This window comes from Oncorhynchus keta, chromosome 5 (genome assembly GCF_023373465.1).
Source record: "Oncorhynchus keta strain PuntledgeMale-10-30-2019 chromosome 5, Oket_V2, whole genome shotgun sequence".
NCBI classification, from domain to species: Eukaryota; Metazoa; Chordata; class Actinopteri; order Salmoniformes; family Salmonidae; genus Oncorhynchus; species Oncorhynchus keta.
The window spans coordinates 4,213,040-4,232,677 of NC_068425.1; the positions used below are offsets into that span (position 1 = coordinate 4,213,040).

Here is a 19,638-nt window from a genome sequence, read left to right on the forward strand (position 1 = left end):
TTATTTGAAGGAGAGGGTGAACACCAGAAGTGTCGCCCGTCCAGGAGCTAAGTTGAATAGCCTTTCCCTAAGTCATCAGAGCTAGATTCCCCAGCTCTAACATACCAACCTTTGAGAAGCAATGAAGGATGGCCCTGGGGAGTGTTGAGGATAGGCAGACATTGTCAGACATTCTGTTACTGATGATATTGTTGGAAATTAGTGTGCTGTATCATTCTAATTGCATGGATATTAAAACAAAGCAATATAATCATACATTTTGTTTGCACGAGTTTGATATTTATTAATACGAGGTTAGTATGAACTAACTTGCTTTCACACTCTCCTTAAAAGTCGATCTTTCAAGACAACATTGTGTTGAGAGATACACACAACAGTGTATCTTCTCAGTTTCTTTACTAACTCCTTTTCCAATGTCATCTGCTATCGAGGATCCCCCTGCTACACCAGAAAGCAGCTTGCAACACGCTTTCCATATCAGCAGTGTAGACTAGAGCTCTACTTGTGGCTACTGCCCTCTACTGCAAGTTCAGAGTCATGTGGTCATTCTGAATGGAAATGGATCAATTCACTTCAGAAAGAAATGTTGACCAAAGTTCATAATTATATTGTACAATTTACCACATTTACCACAAAATATTGGTAAGTAGATGAAAAACACGACATAAAACCCCAATGGAAGAAATACTTAGCAAAGTATGTGGTATTACCTGAGGGAGACATAACTCTCGACACACTCATTGTCAAATAAATGTCAGTTTTGACTGCTTGATTACAAGTCAACTAACTGCATAGTTTTTACCTCAGATTTTTTGTTTATTTTTATTGTCTGTTTAAAATCATTTTGTTTTTAGAAATGCATTTCTGAAATCTTTTTTTGTGTCTGTTGATTGTGAAATGTTTGGAATACTTACAGTATCTATCACTCTAAAAAAATAAGTATTTGCCATGAAAGACGTGTGCTTTTGAGTCTTCGTCATGTCGATCTCCAAAGCATTTGAAATCATTCAAATCTGTCCTGCTGTGATTGTGCACCAGACATGATCCAAGTACCTTTTTACCTTTTAGATTACATGGGCAGGAGGGACCTAATACTAGACCCAGCACGCCTACTCGGAGACGCTTTATGAATACAAGCCCTGGTCCTGAGTCATATGGCCATTAACCTGGTTCCATCCACAAGTTAGAGTCAGCAGCTGCAGGACTGGTCATGTGGTAACAATATGTGGTGGTGGGACTGACTGGAAAGGAAGTTGGAGGAGGAAGCTGTTTGGTTTGTTGCCTAGAGGAGCTGGGGGGAAGAATGTTTATCCTGTCCACTGGCTTTGATCTTATAGAGTTAATAACTTCCTGCAGAGTATACAGTACGTGCACTGTGGCATTGCCCTCTGCAGTGTGTGTGTGTGTGTGTGTGTGTGTGTGTGTGTGTGTGTGTGTGTGTGTGTGTGTGTGTGTGTGTGTGTGTGTGTGTGTGTGTGTGTGTGTGTGTGTGTGCGTGTGTGTGTGTTAGTTTGAGGACTGCCGAGCCTGTCTCCTTCCTCTCTGAATTGCTCGATGTCCGAGAGAGATAAGAGAGGACCAATGACCAGATGAGGTCATCGGTTGGAAGCGTCGGTTGTCTGGGTCAGAATCTAAGAGCTGTTTCTGAATCTATTCATCCATTTGTAGATTAATGGAGGACAACCCCAATAGAAGGGGTTGATGAAGTATTCATGGCAGTTGATTAAGTATTCATGGTATGGAATCAAGTAAGGGTGCCTTGGTGAGTGCCTTGGTGAACACCTCTTTATTGCCCAGGAAAATGTTCCTCGATGCTTAGAGTGGGTGAGGTGCAGACAGGTCACTAACAACGTGTGAACAGAGACTGGCACAGACACACAAACCAACACATGCACGTGCACAGTCTCATTTCTCAGTTCATATTCATTTTCCAGTAGAGGTTTTGGGATACGTTTGAGTGGGAACACCTTATCTCAGTACACCGTGTGAAAGGACCCAACCTGAAGGTCAATAATAATCCATTTCGCAGGATTTGGACAGGAGCAATGTTATTAATCCATTCAATATTCCAAAAATATATAGTGTAGTCATTTTCACACATAAAAATGTAAATCAAATGTATCATTTGAACACTTGAAATGGTGAAGCTTTTAACATGAATTACCTAACCGTACTCTCCCCCTTGCGTTTCAAGCCAAAATATACATATATTTTTGTCACATCACTCAAGTGCTATATGCATCTCTAAGATAATAAATACTTAGTAACTACTGGTTTTTATTTTTACCTACAGTACATTTATCTGCAGATTTACTGTAATGTGAGGAGTGGTTAGATATTGCAATGGTTCATTTATGTATTTTGTAACGTGCGTTTGCCTGCGTGTGAAGTGATTGCGGGTACAGCAAACGTGTGAAGTCAGATAGGTTCAAGTAGTTAAGCAGGCAGAAAGATACAGGCTGCAACTTTGAGGAGGACAGCGAAACGGTAGGAACATGCTCATTTATAATCAACGGGTCTTTGTGCTACTTTTTTTTTGCTGATGGGTCCAAACACTGCACCACTGCAGCAGATCGTTGTCTCCTCTTGTGTTAATGGATAGTGGGATATGAAGGGATTCTCTGTGGCACTCGTCCTCCCCCATGGTCCAAATATCTGAGAGTTAGTCCAGTGTTACTGTTGAGGCCTACTTCACCAGTGGGTTGTGTTGCCATGGCTAACTTCTTGTTTTGAGATGATGTTGTTCATTGACGCGTTTTATTCATTTTGTTTTTAGTTTAATAGAATGTCACACCGTCAAAATATGTTTAGGGAACAACTCGTTAAACAAATGGCACAATTTCACATATTTCCCTTCGGGCTTTTGCGTCACCAAAATATATGCAGTGGCTTTTGTAGTGGCTTTTGTGATTGTATTCACACCCCTTGACATTTTCCCACATTTTGAATGGAAAATGTATTAAGTTGAGATTTGTTTTGTCATTGGGCCTACACACAATACCCCATGATGTCAAAGTCGAATTATGTTTTCAAAATGTAATCAAATGTATTCAAAATGAAAAGCTGAAATGTATTGAGTCAATAACTATTCAACTCCTTTGTTAGGGGAAGCCTAAATAAGCTCAGGAGTAAAAGTTTGCTTAACAAGTCACATAATAAGATGCATAGACTCACTCTGCGTGCAATAATAGTGTTTAACATGATTTTTGAATGACAACCTCATCTCTGTACCCTACACATACAATTATCTGGGAAATGTATAAAATAAAGTACTTTGTTGAAGCAGCTTTGGCAACGATTACAGCCTTGAGTATTCTTGGGTATGACGCTACAAGCTTGGGCACAACTGTATTTGGTGAGTTTCTCCCATTCTTCTCTGCAGATCCTCTCAGGCTCTGTCAGATTGGATGGGGAGAGTCGCTGCAGAGCTGTTTTCAGGTCTCTCCAGAGATGTTCGAATGGGTTCAAGACCGGGTTCTGGCTGGGCCACTCAAGGACATTCAGAGATTTTTCCCCGAAGCCACTCCTACGTTTTCGTGTGCTTAGGGTGTAACGGCGTTCGTCTGTTGAAGGGGAGTCGGACCAAAATGCAGCGTGGTGGTTACTCATGTTCTTTAATGAAGAATTGCGATACATGAAATAACTATAAATATACAAAAACAACAAACGGAACGTGAAAACCTATACAGCCTGTCTGGTGAACGTCTACACAGAGACAGGAACAATCACCCACAAAATACACAGTGAAACCCAGGCTACCTAAATATGGTTCCCAATCAGAGACAACGAAAATCACCTGACTCTGATTGAGAACCGCATCAGGCAGCCAAGCCTATGCTAGACACACCCCTAATCAGCCACAATCCCAATACAAAAACCCCAATACGACAACACAATAAACCCATGTCACACCCTGGCCTGAACAAATAATTAAAGAAAACACAAAATACTAAGACCAAGGCGTGACATAGGGTCATTGTCCTGTCGGACCAGTCTGAGGTCCTGAGCGCTCTGGACCAGGTTTTCATCAAGGATCTCTCTGTATTTTGCTCCGTTCATCTTTCCCTCGATCCTGACTAGTCTCCCAGTCCCTGCCACTGAAAACCATCCCCACAGCATGATGCTGCCACCACCATCCTTCATCGTAAGGCTGGTGCCTGGTTTCCTCCAGACATGACGCTTGGCATTCAGGCCAAAGAGTTCAATCTTGGTTTCTTCAGACCAGAGAATTTTGTTTCTCATGATCTGATAGTATTTAGGTGCCTTTTGGCAAACCTGTATGTCCAGAGGTGTGTCGATGAGGATGTGTGTGTGAGGGCCTGACCTATGTCTTCCGCTGGTGAGTACCACACACACAAACAGAACATGATTTCCTTTTTATGAAATAAATATATATTTTTCATTCTGTCTTCAAACAAGCTGATCAGAAAATTATATAAGAATGCAGACTGTGACAAACTCCTGTCTAATGACTATGTATCTTTCACCTGTTGTGAGACCAATCTCTGTACTTGAGTGATCAATCAGATAGAGAGTTTATCTCTGTTGAATAACAGATCAACCAATGAGAGTTTAGGAATTAGGGCGATCCGAATAATAAATAAATGGAAATACAGCTTCCTGTTGTATGATTTCTCCACAGATTTGCTAGACAAAAGAGCAACTGGTACATACTGGTCTAATTATTTTTTAAATTCTGTATAGGAATATAATTAACATGCCATTTACATATTTTCAAGATCCGTGTCCATAAAGTGTGTGTATGTGTGTTAGCTACCACCCAAGGCTGTATCCCAGGTGTCTGTCCCCTTCTGATGACATCAAAGAGGTCAGGTCAGTTAGACTGACGGGAACCGGACAGGTCGGAGTGGAGACAACACCCCAACAGGATTTGAACTTAAGTTCCAGTTCAAGAATGGACATACAATGGACAATGAAAATAGATGGGTTTTCAATACACTTTCCTGCAGTTGGCTGAATTTAAATATAATTTTAATTCAACCCTGTCTTCAGGGGGGGCTCAAGTCTTTCTGACCTCTGACCCCACAGCTTGTAAATGGGTAATGGGCCACTTGGAGTAGCAAGGGAGGTGGAGGGGAGTCAATAGTGATGCCCAAGCCCATACCAAAAACACAATACGTGTGTAATGTAGGACAGTCTACACAAAAACACACACACAGACAAACTGAAGATTACAGCCGACAGATGGACAGACGAACGAACAGACGGACGGACAGACGGACATGTACAAAATACACCCACCCACACACATAAAGTGCACACCCCTATATGAGTAGTATGCATGATGTATAAAATTTGACAACAGTTGTTACAACTTCATGAACATTATACAGTGAGACTTTTTAACTATATTTTGAAAAGGGAAGAAGCCAGTAACTCAACACAACAAGGATAGCCTTCTGCTGAATCCAATCCCTCACAACCACTCCTCTAGAATCTGACAATAAGTGACAAATGCTCAATTTATGTGTGGAGAATTCACAGCAACAGTGGACAATCATGTTCAATGAGAATTTGTGGAAAAAATATTCTGCTGGCTCAAGAGTGACATCTAGTGGTCAATGTGTATGTGTGTGTGTGATTTTTTTATTTCACCTTTATTTAAATAGATCATAGTGGCGAAATAATTACAATTTAGCATTAACACTGGAGTGAAAGATGTACAGATGATGATGTGCAAGTAGAGATACTGGGATGCAAAAGTGCAAAAATAAATAACAATATGGGGATGAGGTAGTTGGGTAAGCTATTTACAGATGGGCTGTGTACAGGTGCAGTGAACTGTAATTTGCTCTGACAGCTGATGCTTAAAGTTAAAGTTAGTGAGGGAGATATAAGTCTCCAGCTTCAGTGATTGTTTTCAAATTCGTTCCAGTCATACAAAAAGCAGATGGCAGCAGAGAACTGGAAGGAATACTGCCTACAAACAAGTTAATTTATTGGGATGACCAGTGACAAATATTAACCTGCTGGATGCGCGTGCTATCCATTGGGTGTTGCTATGGTGACCAGTATTTGAGATAAGGCAGGGATTTACCATAGCAAAGACTTATAGATGACCTGGAGCCAGTGGGTTTGGCAACAAATATGTCAGCGCAGGGCCAGCCAACTGATGAGCATACAGGCCGCAGTGGGTGGCATTTTTGCATCTGGGCTTTGGTGACAAAACAGATTGCACTGTGATAGACTACATCCAATTTGCTGAGTAGAGTGTTGGAGGCTATTTTGTAAATGACATCGCTGAAGTCAAGGATTGGTAGGATAGTCAGTTTTGTGAGGGTATGTTTAGCAATATGAGTGAAGGAGGCTTCGTTGTGAAATAGGAAGCTGATTCTAGATTTCATTTTGGGATTGGAGATGCTCAATGTGAGTCTGGAAGGAAGTTTACAGATCTAGAGGGAAAACCAGACACCAAGGTATTTGTACACAAAGTTGTGTTTTGTAGTTGTCCACATATTCCAAGTCAGAACCGTTCCAGAGTAGTGATGCTCAGTACTGTGACTGGGCGGGTGCGAGAGCAGCTTAAGTATTGGTTGAAGGGCATAAAGATCTTAGGAAAGAGCAGGAATACAGATGTAAAAATGTCATGCTCCAACATTTCACAGGCAAGCTGTCTTCATCAGGGTATAATCACAAACACTGCATGGTCACTCATTTATATAGAAAACCTAAAAAGACAGAAAACACACAGGTGTCTGTAATCATTGGATCCTCCTATGAAAACCTAATATCATTGGTTAATTCTCAAATATTAAAATGACATAAAGAACAACATACATAAAAGTCAGATAGATAGCATACGATCATAGATTCAATGTTGAATACATAAGCCTCACAAACAATTACAATGACAAAGTCATTAATCACAAGAATGTGTCTTAGTATGCTATCCATTTGTCTTTTTAACAGGTCATTTTAATATTTGAGAATTAACATGATATTAGTGTCATACCATTACAGTCCATGATGACATAACCTGTGTGTGTATGTCTTTGACACTATGTAAACAAGTCACCCCATAACATGTGTTTGTGATTTATACCTCTGTCAATAACATGTGTCTTAGTGTCTACCATTACAGTCTCTCTGTCACCCCATGACATTCTTTGCATCTACAGCTCTGTCACCCCATAACATGTGTCTTAGTGCCTTCCTTAATTTTCCAGTTTTCCTCTAGAATGTCTCACCCCTTTGAAGAGGGGATGACCGCGGCAGCTGTCAATCTTTCACCCCCATAACATGTGGTGTCACCCCCATGTGTGTGTGTGTGTGTGTGTCTGTGTGTGTAACATGTGTCTTGTGTGTGTGTGTGTGTGTGTGTGTGTGTGTGTGTGTGTGTGTGTGTAACATGTGTGTGTGTGTGTACCATTACAGTGCGTGTGCGTGTGTCTTAGTGTGTGGCACTGCTGTTGTATATAAACACACCATCACACTCATTATGTGACTTGGAAAAAACACACACTGCTAGAGACTGGTGGAATGTTCTGGATACACAGAGATAAAAGCAACACCAATAGAGGGAAAACCAATGTAACCATCACTGTGCCTTTTTTGTTTACACAAAGTCAGAGATGTGTTTTCCAGAAAACAGTGATATGTCTCTTTGACGATTTGCAACATTGCGAGATAGAAAGGCCTTTTCTTTGGTTACGACGTTCTCTCTGCTTTTATATCGACGACACGTTTCACTTACTGTGACTGTAATATGCGCTTGTCGTATCGAGAGCTACCTTAAGTATCTAGCTACGTACCTGAACTATAAACATCTTAGGAAAGAGCAGGAATAAGTGTAAAAAGACCTGTAAACAGCATGGGCTCAGGCTACATATTATATCACACTGGGTATCATAGCTGGAGAGCACATATCAGCAGACAGGAGAAAACCCTATTCCAGTCAGCTGTCTGTGCCAGTACCACACCCCTAGCTCACCGTATTAAAAGGAAAACACACTGTGTGTCAGTGCCGAACCTCACTCGGCAGATTGGGCTTGTCGGAACCCCACTCTGCAGATTGCATTGGATCCTCCTATGAAAACTGTTCTACTACACCCAGTATTTCTCCTCGAGAGGCCTTCTCTTTGTGAAACAGGTCCAACTAAAGCAATCATATTATGGTTATGACAATGGGGTACATTGATACGTCTTCTATTCACTGTAAAGAGTTTACTTTGGATTACAGTGTTTCTACCATAACATCTCTGTCATCCCCATTACATATGGTCTATTACTCCTCCTATGACTTTGTCACCCCCATAACATGTATCTTAGTGTCTCTACCATTACAGTCTCTCTGTCACCCCCATAACATGTGTCTTAGTGTCTCTACCATTACAGTCTCTCTGTCACCCCCATAACATGTGTCTTAGTGTCTCTACCATTACCGTCTCTCTGTCACCCCCATAACATGTATCTTAGTGTCTCTACCATTACAGTCTCTCTGTCACCCCCATAACATGTGTCTTAGTGTCTCTACCATTACAGTCTCTCTGTCACCCCCATAACATGTGTCTTAGTGTCTCTACCATTACAGTCTCTCTGTCACCCCCATAACATGTGTCTTAGTGTCTCTACCATTACAGTCTCTCTGTCACCCCCATAACATGTGTCTTAGTGTCTCTACCATTACCGTCTCTCTGTCACCCCCATAACATGTGTCTTAGTGTCTCTACCATTACAGTCTCTCTGTCACCCCCATAACATGTGTCTTAGTGTCTCTACCATTACAGTCTCTCTGTCACCCCCATAACATGTGTCTTAGTGTCTCTACCATTACCGTCTCTCTGTCACCCCCATAACATGTGTCTTAGTGTCTCTACCATTACAGTCTCTCTGTCACCCCCATAACATGTGTCTTAGTGTCTCTACCATTACCGTCTCTCTGTGTCACCCCCATAACACCTATCTCGGTCCCTCTTATTACGTGTCTCCCATTAGTGTATCCTGCGTACGGTCTCTCTCAGTGTCTCCTGTGTAACGTCCCTCTCAGTGTCACCCCCATAACATCTCAGTGTCTCCTGTGTCTCTACTTATTCCACAGTTGTCAGTCTCCTCTGTCCATATCACCTTGCTCAGTATCACCCCTAAAAAACATCTGTTTATGAGGCCATACTGTAAGCCCCTTTATGTCTATTCTGGTAGGAGATTCCCTCCAGACAGTCTACCACAGTAAGAGGTAGGTACTCAGTGTGTGTCGACACACACCCTCACCCCATCATTTCCCTCCGTTGTATTTTTCTCCTCATTGCTGTAACAGCGACAGCGTGACCAACCCGCGGATGTGACAGCGTGACCAACCCGCGGATGTGCTGTGCAGACTGGAAGTTGTTTGATCATCACACACCAAAGTGGAACGTGCTAGCTACCTGACAATCACGCTGAGTGTGTGTGTGTGTGTCACCTTGCCTTAGTGTGTGTGTGTGTGTGTGTGTGTGTGTGTGTGTGTGTGTGTGTGTGTGTGTGTGTGTTCTGAAAGGTGAACAGAGACAAACATCTGATCTGAAGTGCAGAGAGAAAGAGGAAGAAGGTGGGGGCAGAGTCTCCACTCCAACAAAAGACAGACAAGAGAAAGAAGATGTGCTGATTCATCCTAAGATGGATGTCCCTCTGGTCTTGTGAACCTCCAGGCAGACCAAGCTCCTGAGCGTCTATGGTCCCCTCTCCCCATCCCCAATCCTGTAACCTTAACCATTGGGGGATAGAAAGCCAATCTGATCCTGGATCAGATCCTGTTGGCCATCTGAAGGTCAGGAGGGGTCGGGATAATTTGAAAGAATGTATGTACATTTAATTTTATCTATTCATTTCTCCTAAATACTTTTCTCGAGGAAAGCTACCAATGCCAAAACCTTGATGTGAAAAAAAGTACCTTTCTATGTTCAAAAAAGGTTGAATTGTGGAAAAACAGGACTGTTCTACTACATTGATTATATGCTCTGGTCTGCTGTTGTTTCAGAGAAAACAAGACAAGCTTACCACTGGGAACAACAAAACAAGACACTATGATCTCACTCCTGTCAGTGCGGCCCACAGCCTAGTCATCACTATGTTCTATACAGTCAACCTTTATGTAACTGACTATGTCTCTTTCTTTCCATTGCCTGTAAACAGCAACACAATTCCGTCAACACCCCTGCCTATTGTTTACTCAGAATCCCAGACAGAATAAATCTTCAAACATAGCCAGGAAAAAAGATCTCCAAAAATGGAGGGAGGTGGGTAGTCATGGTGACCGGATTGTGCTGTTCCCACAGGCTGTCTCCTTAGTTCTCTGGTTTTTGGGTGTGGCCTGTTTTGGACGTTATTCTCACATTTAGAAGAGTTTGTATAAGGGGTTACATATTCTCTGATCTAGAGAAGAAATACAGAGATAGAGAGAGAGAGAGAAAAACACAGAATGAGAGAAACAGATAGAGAGAAACACAGAAAGAGAGGGAGAGAGAGAAAATCCCAAATGCCAGAATGTAGAAGCTCCAGCTTTACAGCTGACCATAAGAAAAGTCTCACCCATGTGGTCCTATTTTCTTAGGTTGTTGGGTTTCTACTAGACCAGGAGACAAAATATCACCAGCAGATGAGGGTCAATTTTCAGGCTGTTGTTTAAAAAAAAAAACATTATTGCATTTATATACTGAATTTACTGTGTGAATAAATACATAAAGTTAGTTTCGACATTGCAAATACTGACTGCATAACAAACACAAGGGACAAAAGTGGACTTTGATCGCGATGCAAAACATTTGAAACGTATAAGGACATTGGGCTTTCTGAAATACATCCCACAATTGACACTCCTGAAGTGACGTCTGTGCGTAAAGGCACTACTGCTTGCATCTGCGTGTCAATAAAGCTCGCCAATTTGTAGTCTTTACAACCCGGAAATTAGTCATTCAGCTATCCCTGAATGCAAAAGGAAAGAATAGTTTTTAGGAATAATCACCGAAAATGAGGTCTGAGATTAACACAGGTTTAGTAGATTTTAGCAGTCAGTTAACATGACCTTGGTATGTTTTTTTTCTAACATAAAAAAGATTATCTCATGGAACAAAACATAAGATCTCATAAACCTGGGTTTATCACATACCTTATTTTTGGCGTTTTCCAAAAATCCTACAAAAACACCATTCATTTTTTCCATAGGCTTTGTCCATGGTGCAGTTTTAGTGCCTACAAAAATACGTCATTACTATTTATCACTTTCGCAACGCAAAAACCTCTCCTGCGAGAAGCGCATTCGGAATTTCTGTGTTTATGTTATGAAACCGTGTGCAGGCTCCAAAATGTTGACGGCGGCGACTCGAAGTCGTTTTACGCGGGAGCAAACAAGAATATTATTGCGTGAAGTCCATGCACGGCGATTTTCTATTTATGGTACACCGACAAAACCGTTCAGAGTTTCCAATGCTCGGTCAGCCTGGGAGCAAGTAGCAGAGCGAGTGAGCTCCACTACCGTTGGGCTTCAGAAAACAGCCAACCAGTGCAGGAAGCGAATTAATGATCTTAAACGGAGACAAGGAATAAGAATATTTGAAAACAGATTGCCAAAACCCGTCTCTAACCTTACAGACAACAACTCTACTTCCTCAATTAAAATTGAGCATGCAGGTAGAGTACATCAATGATTACATTTAGGCAAATTAGGCCTACCATTTTCTATACTAGGAATTTCAGGCTATACATAGGGAAATCATGTGTAGATATGTGTTGATTACTTACTATGTTGGCTGCATTTTCCACATTTATAAAGTAGTATTGTGTGCAAGCAAACTACTTTATTTAAATATGTGTTGATTTGAGATTGCACCATGCTGGTTGAGTGTAAATGGGTGAGCTATGTGATTGGGGGATAAAATGATACATCATGGTTAGATTTTTCTATTCCAGAGCATCAAATTGGAGATGGCCTTGATATCAAAGCAGAGACGGCTGGTCCATCCCAGGCTGGAACACCACAACATGTTCCCCAACCTGATCCAACCCAGGCCTCTTCATTCCAAGCCCCTCAGGTCAGCTCACCGCAGATGAACCAATCTCAGGGACTGGGTCAGGGACAGCTCCTCAGAGCTCACATCCCGCTGATAAACTTCCAGCCCCTCATCCACGTCCAGCCCGCTTCCCAGGATTTCACAGTCCTCTGCCAGGTGCACCAGGCGGGCTACGCCATGCTACACAAGGAGATCATGGACACTAAAAACAGTATGGAAGAAATGCTGCATCCTGTGTTGTCCTCCATCAGCCACAGCCTGGAGAGACTTGCTAGTGCTGTTGAAAGGCTGTCCGATCCTAGGGAGTCACCACTACAGACTGTCACTCCCATCACAATGCCTCTCCAGCACAGACAGAATGGACCGTCATAAACTTGATTCCACACGAGTACATCCTTTGTGATGTTTGCTGGTTTCTTGCAATGTTGACGACTGTTTACTTCTGTTTTAACAATACAATGTCCTACAAGTACTTCAAGTAAAACGTTTTTAAAAAATCATTAACCAAAAAAATTGAACTATGGTATGCTATCGAATGTATGGTGTGTTCGTTGTTGCATGTATTTATTAGAATGCTTTCATGCGAGTGGTTAAATGTAGTCTATATAATTCAATCAAACCTGCTGTATTCACACAGTAGCGTTTTCCAAATGCATTGACTGGTTTTCCTGTAGCCTATAAAAACCTACAATTATTTAGCCTACTAGACAGTAGACCCCTCAAAGGGAGACTTTGCTTTCACTTTTCAGAAGGAGAAGTGTATGTGTGTGGGGTAAAGTTTGTAAATCTGTAGAGAATTGCTTATGTTTTTGGAAGGCAATGTGCAGACCATGATTTAATGATGAAATCTTTCAATCTGTTTCTAAATGTTTTTGGGGGGGAATAAATATGCTGTGAACCACAGTATCATAAATGTAACCTAACACTTACTCAACGAGAAATCTAATCATTCAATATTGTGGTGATTGTTACTGTTTTGAAGAAGCGTTTATTTTGGGCACATTTTCCCCAACAAAGGGAGGGCAATATACTGCGCACGGCCGGTATCAACTGCGCAAGCGTATTGTATTTTGTGGTCCTGCGAATGGTAGCCCAGATTGTTTTGGAACGCCTGAACGGTGTCCACTGTCCTTTATTAGGGTTTTCCGTAACCGTAATAACCGTTGCTGTTTTGTAACTGAACAAACACCCATTTTGTAATTTGTGTTTTTAATACGTTGCAGCCTTGAGATGAGTAGGCTAGGCTATGTAAACATTCAGAACACAATTGTGTCTTTCCGTCATTTTTAGCGTTTGCGCTTCGTTTATGGCTTTCCCTGAGAAAATATGGATTCCGATAACGATAAGAGAGATGGGAGGCCAGAGATCGAGATGCTTCATATGGAGAGGCAACGAAAGAAGCGTTTCAATGAGGAAGAACTCAAAATACTCGTGCGTGAAGTGCAAGCTCGACGACCTGGCCCTGGCTACACCCGTGTTGCACAGGCCGCATGGGAAGATATCGCAGCAAAGGTGAGCGCTTCTTCGTTTGGATACCTCAGAACCGGGATGCAGTGCAAAAAGCGATACAATGACCTGATGCGCAGACACCCCTGTTATATCAAGAAGGGTCCTGGGTCAAAGAGGAAGCGAGTGAACAGGCAGACAGAAGCAAAACTTCACCATCCAACAGAAGAGGAGCAGCCTTTCCTCTCAGTCCGAACAAAACGTTATAAATTTGAGTTTGTGGATGGAGAAGGACCCATTGCATTACAAGGTAAAGTTTATGGTTTCAATTTTTAAAAACATTAGTTTTTGTTTGCTTTGTAATGTGTGTGTGCCTACTACGTGATGTCATGTGGTAAAACAGTATGTAAGGAACACTAAATATATCTTGTTTTTCTATATTTTTTCTTCCCTAGCGTTTCAGAATGAAGTTGGTTCCCAATGCATTGGGGTGGAGCTGGACAGTCCCTCGACTAACCACCTGGTTGATGGTCAACAGACTCTGGACGCTGCAGCATCGTCTGAGGCCAGCAGAGTCCCTCCACCCCAGACACACACGCCTGCCACTTCACCCAGGCCCACTTTACCCCAAACCAACCTCCAACCCCGGGTGAACGTAGTGAGATTGAACCTTGAAACTGGTACCCAGGTCAGCACACCTCAAGTGACTGGAACTGTCCACATCCCTCAGTCTCAGTGCACCCTTCAACCCCAAACCAATACGCACCCGGTCACTGTTCAACCCCAGGCTGATGGTTTGCTTCAAGGTTATGCTCCATTCCACGTAAACATACCCCAAGTAGTGCCACTGCCACAGCAGGCTACTCTACCCCAAGCCAACCTATCACAGGCCTATATACCCCAAGCAAACCAATCACAGGCCTATATGCCCCAGTCCACTGTGCAGCCTCAGACGAACATACCCCAAGTGAACCAACCTACGGTCCACATTCCTTTGATTGAGGTCCAACCACACATGCAGGTCCAGCTACCTCCTCAGGACCTGGCAGCACTGGTCCAGGTGCATCGCCAAGGTTACGACATGTTACAGAGGGAGCTGGTCAGTATGAGGAGCAGCATGGAGAGAGTGCTGCAGCCCTTGCTGTCATCCATCAACAGCAACCTGGAAAGACTGGTTAATGCTGTTGAACACCTCTCTGGGGTTGAGAACACACCTCAGACCAACAGTGTTGTCCATGGTCATCGTGATGCTCCCTCCTGACCTTGTTCGGTTACGTTCACCATCTATCTGAGAGTAGGACAGGATGTGTTCAGGTGGATGCAGAGCTCCTGTTTAAAGACTCTTTTTATACTATTTCAAATGTCTACCATCCAGGTGGAGATGGACTAAAAACATTGAGTAAAGTTCTGTGCGGTAAATGTAACTGGGAATCTTTGTACTGTACATGCAGGTCCATTTTGTTAGCAGAGATATGTTTCTCTTGTCGATGACTGTAAATAATGTATGCTCCTTTTTCTCTGTAATCTTTTTTTGTTCAAGGTGCCTCAGCCTCTATGGACCTCCCTGTTGAGTTCCGAAATAAAATATATTTTCAAAAAAAGTGTTCAGACAGTTATAATCCTGTCATTGTTCGTTTATGCACACAATCCACGAGGTCAACTTGAGCACAGGCCATTCATTTAGTATAGAAGTGTTCTGAACCTTTTTCTTAACCTGCTTGATCATTTTCTCAGAGGCATGATACAGACAGGGGGGGGGGATACAAAAAGAGAAGGCACCTCCATCACTTTGTCCTGCGCCCACACACTGGAGAGCAAGTGAGGGAATCAGGGAAGACTGCAGAACACATGTTTCTTCCTTCCTCCTCTACCCCTCCCTCCTTCACTCTCCGTCTTTACCTCCCTCTCTCCCACCCTCAAAGGATTGACATGTCGTCTCCTACAACCAAAGCTGAGGTGGGACGACTCTGGTGCTGCAGTTGCCCCAGACGGTCTGGAAACCACTCAACTTTGTTCGTGTGGAAATGACAGCCTTACGACGTCTTCCCAGCAACATCAAGCATGCAGAACTAAACGGTAACCACTCCAAGACATCTCAGGACATCCAACCACTCCTGTGGGTCTACTTTCCTTCATCTCAACTAACATGAGAGAACTGGACAGGTGAAAGGAATGTACCAGTAGGCAGGCACCTCCAGAATATTAATCATTTATCATCTGGTACCATTCCCATCTGATCCACATAACCTGTTTGGAAAGACTAAAGTACTCAGTTAAACCTAAACAACTTGGCTGGAGTGATATGAAAAACCCAGCAGCGTTGCAATTCTTGACACACTCAAACCTGTGCGCCTGGCACCGACTACCATACCCTGTTCAAAGGCACTTCAATATTTTGTCATGACCATTCACCCTCAATGGCACACATACACAACCCATGTCTCAAGGTGTAACAATCCTTCTTTAACCTGTCTCCTCTCCTTCATCTACAGTGATATGAAATGGATTTAACAAGTGAAATCAATAAGGGATCGTAGCTTTTACCTGGTCAGTCTATGTCATCCTAATGTTCTGTACACTGTATATTCATGAATACTAATCTGTTTACTCAAGTGGTGGGGGCCGGGGTGTTGTTATGATTAAAACATGTCCCATCATGTCATCAAGTTGTGTTTAAACAGGAGTGTGACTTCCCTGAAGATTCAGGTGGTTCCTTCCGGATACATGATGTTATTTTACCTGACACAGAGAGACTGACGTGCCATCCGGAAGCTCAAACCCTGGATAGAGAGGCTCAGTGAATGTGGTGTGGAATGTGTGCAGGTAGGTCAGTGTGTCAGATGACTCTACAGCCGTGGCCAAAAGTTTTGAGAATGACACAAATATTAATTTTCACAAAGTCTGACTGCCTCAGTTTGTATGATGGCAATTTGCATATACTCCAGAATGTTATGAAGAGTGATCAGATGAATTGCAAAGACCCTCTTTGCCATGCAAATTAACTGAATCCACAAAGAACATTTCCACTGCATTTCAGCCCTGCCACAAAAGGACCAGCTGACGTCGTGTCAGTGATTCTCTCGTTAACACAGGTAGGAAGTGTTGATGAGGACAAGGCTGGAGATCTGTCATGCTGATTGAGTTTCGAATAATAGACTGGAAGCTTCCAAAGGAGGGTGGTGCTTAGAAACATTGTTCTTCCTCTGTCAACCATTGTTACCTGCAAGGAAACACGTGCCTTCATTGCTTTGCACAAAAGGGCTTCACAGGCAAGGATATTGCTGCCAGTAAGATTGCACCTAAATCAACCATTTATTGGATCATCAAGAACTTCAAGGAGAGCGGTTCAATTGTTGTGAAGAAGGTTTAAGGGCGCCCAAGAAAGTCCAGAAAGCGCCAGGACCGTCTCCTAAAGTTGATTCAGCTGTGGGATCGGGGCACCACCAGTACAGAGCTTGCTCAGGAATGGCAGCAGGCAGGTGTGAGTTCATCTGCACTCACCGTGAGGCGAAGACTTTTGGAGGATGGCTTGGTGTCAAGAAGGGCAGCAAAGAAGCCACTTCTCTCCAGGAAAAACATCAGGGATAGACTGATAGTCTGCAAAAGGTACAAGGATTGGACTGCTGAGAACTGGGGTAAAGTCATTTTCTCTGATGAATCCCCTTCCGATTGTTTGGGGAATCCGGAAAAAAGCTTGTCCGGAGAAGACAAGGTGAGCGTTACCATCAGTCCGGTGTCATGCCAACAGTAAATCATCCTGAGACCATTCATGTGTGGGGTTGCTTCTCAGCCAAGGGAGTGGGCTCACTCACAATTTTGCCTAAGAACACAGCCATGAATAAAGAATGGCACCAACACATCCTCCGAGAGCAACTTCTCCCAACCATCCAGGAACAGTTTGGTGACAAATAATGCCTCTTCCAGCATGTTGGAGCACCTTGCCATAAGGCAAAAGTGATAACTAAGTGACTCGGGGAACAAAACATTGATATTTTGGGTCCATGGCCAGGAAACTCTCCAGACCTTAATCCTATTGAGAACTTGTGGTCAATCCTCAAGAGGCGGGTGAACAAACAAAACCCACAAATTCTGACAAACTCCAAGCATTGATTATGCAAGAATGGGCTGCCATCAGTCAGGATGTGGCCCAGAAGTTAATTGACAGCATGCCAGTGCGGATTGCAGAGGTCTTGAAAAAGAAGGGTGAACACTGCAAATATTGACTCTTTGCATCAACTTCATGTAATTGTCAATAAAAGCCTTTGACACGTATGAAATGCTTGTAATTATACTTCAGTACTCCATAGTAACATTTGACAAAAATATCTAAAGACACTGAGGCAGCAGACTTTGTGGAAATTAATATTTGTGTCATTCTCAAAACTTTTGGCCACGGCTGTACACTGTTTTAGAAAACGAGAGCCTCACTGCGGTTGCGGTCCGCCTGCTCCTTCTGATGATGAATGGCGCACTGGAGCGTCATGTGGGCATTGTTCCAAACCTCCTCTGCGCGCCTGAACCACTCATCCACAGCAGGAGCTTCAGTCTGGCTCAGGGTCCACGGAGCTAGGGCTGGCTTATAGCCTAGGACACACTGGAAGGGGGTCAGCCCGGTGGAGGAGTGACGCAGTGAATGCTAGGCGTACTCCGCCCAGGGAAGGAACCGTACCCACTCCGCTTGCCAGTCCTGGCAGTGACGTGAGTGAGGCTGACCGTGACTCTCAGCTTCTCCATGAAGGCTCTCCATACCCGTGACGTGAATTGGGGGCCACGGTTAGAGACGATGTCCTCCGGAAGGCCATAGTGCCGAAAGACCTGCTAAAATAGTGCCTCAGAGACCTGGAGAGTGGTAGGGAGACCAGAGAGAGGGATAAAATGGCAGGATTTAGAGAATCTGTCCACAACAACCATAATAGTAGTGAAACCATCAGAAGAGGGGAGATCAATGAACTAAATCAATGGACAGATGAGACCAAGACCACTGAGGCACGGGAAGATAAAGGAGATTCCGTACTGGAGCGTGCAGGGGAGATTTAGTTTGGGCACATATGGAGCAGGAGTTTACATAAGGAGCGACGTCCTGCACCAAGGTTGGCCACCCGTACTTTCAGGAGATTGAATAGTGCGGGTGATACCTGGGTGTCCAGCGATGAGAGATGTGTGCTCAGTTCAACAGCCGATCCCATATCCCTGTGGGAACGTAGGTGCGCTCTGGTGGCCAGGTAGCAGGCGTGGGTTCCCTCTCCGGTGCCTGGTGAATGTCCACATCTATGTCCCAAAGCATGGGGGCAATGACTCAGGAGGGCTGAATGATGTGCGCACTCAGGACAGGAACCTCTCCCGAATCATAGAGACGGGACAGGGCATCAGCTTTAATGTTCTTTGAACCTGGGCGATATTACAAGTTGAAGTCAAATCTAGTGAAGAAAAGGGCCCACCTCGCTTGGCGCGGGTTCAGTCACCTCGCTGTCCGTATGTACTCCAGGTTCCAATGGTCGGTGAGGATGAGAAATCCGTCCTTCAGCCAGTGACGCTACTCCTCTAATACCAACTTCACCACCAAGAGCTCCCGGTCACCGACGTCATAGTTCCTTTCTAAAGGAGACAGTTTTTTTTTAGTACATGGATACAATTTCTGTGGGTTACCTTGACGTTGGGACAGAATGGCCCCCACGCCCACTTCTGAAGCGTCCACCTCTACCATGAAAGGCAGCGTAGGAACTGAGTGTTTCAGCAACGGGCGGAGGTGAAATGCCCCTTCAGTATATGGAAAGGCTCATCGGCTGCAGGACTAAACTACAACTCATGGTGACCACCCTTGAGGTGAGAGGACAGGCTATGGAGCTGAATGTCCTAATGAAGCAGCAGTAAAAGTTGGCAAACCCCAAGAACCCTTTTATGGTGGTTGGTACTGGCCAAGATCTGACTGCAAGATCTGACTGATCTGACTCTCCTCCATCATCACTCCCTGTGGACTGATCTGGTATCCTAAGAAGGAGACAGCGACCTGATGAAACTGGCACTTCTCCACTTTCACGTACAAGTGATTCTCCAGGAGGCGTTCCAGGACCACTCTGACGTGGGCGATGTGATCCTCCAAAGTGGCCGAGTAGACCAGGATGTCATCGATATACACAACCACCTGCCGCCCGAGCATGTCCCGGACACCTTGTTAACGAATGTCTGAAAC

At 43.7% G+C, this 19,638-nt stretch overlaps 1 protein-coding gene across 1 annotated transcript; it reads left to right on the forward strand.

The window, feature by feature from the left end:
• The first annotated feature begins 10,687 nt into the window (after nucleotides 1–10,687).
• Nucleotides 10,688–15,044, forward strand: LOC118384335 (uncharacterized). Its single transcript, XM_035770757.2, has 3 exons — nucleotides 10,688–11,622; nucleotides 11,902–13,758; nucleotides 13,904–15,044. The coding sequence occupies exons 2-3, from the start codon at nucleotides 13,329–13,331 to the stop codon at nucleotides 14,707–14,709; spliced, it is 1,236 nt and encodes a 411-aa protein (XP_035626650.2). The 5' UTR covers nucleotides 10,688–11,622; nucleotides 11,902–13,328; the 3' UTR covers nucleotides 14,710–15,044.
• The last annotated feature ends 4,594 nt before the right edge of the window (nucleotides 15,045–19,638 follow it).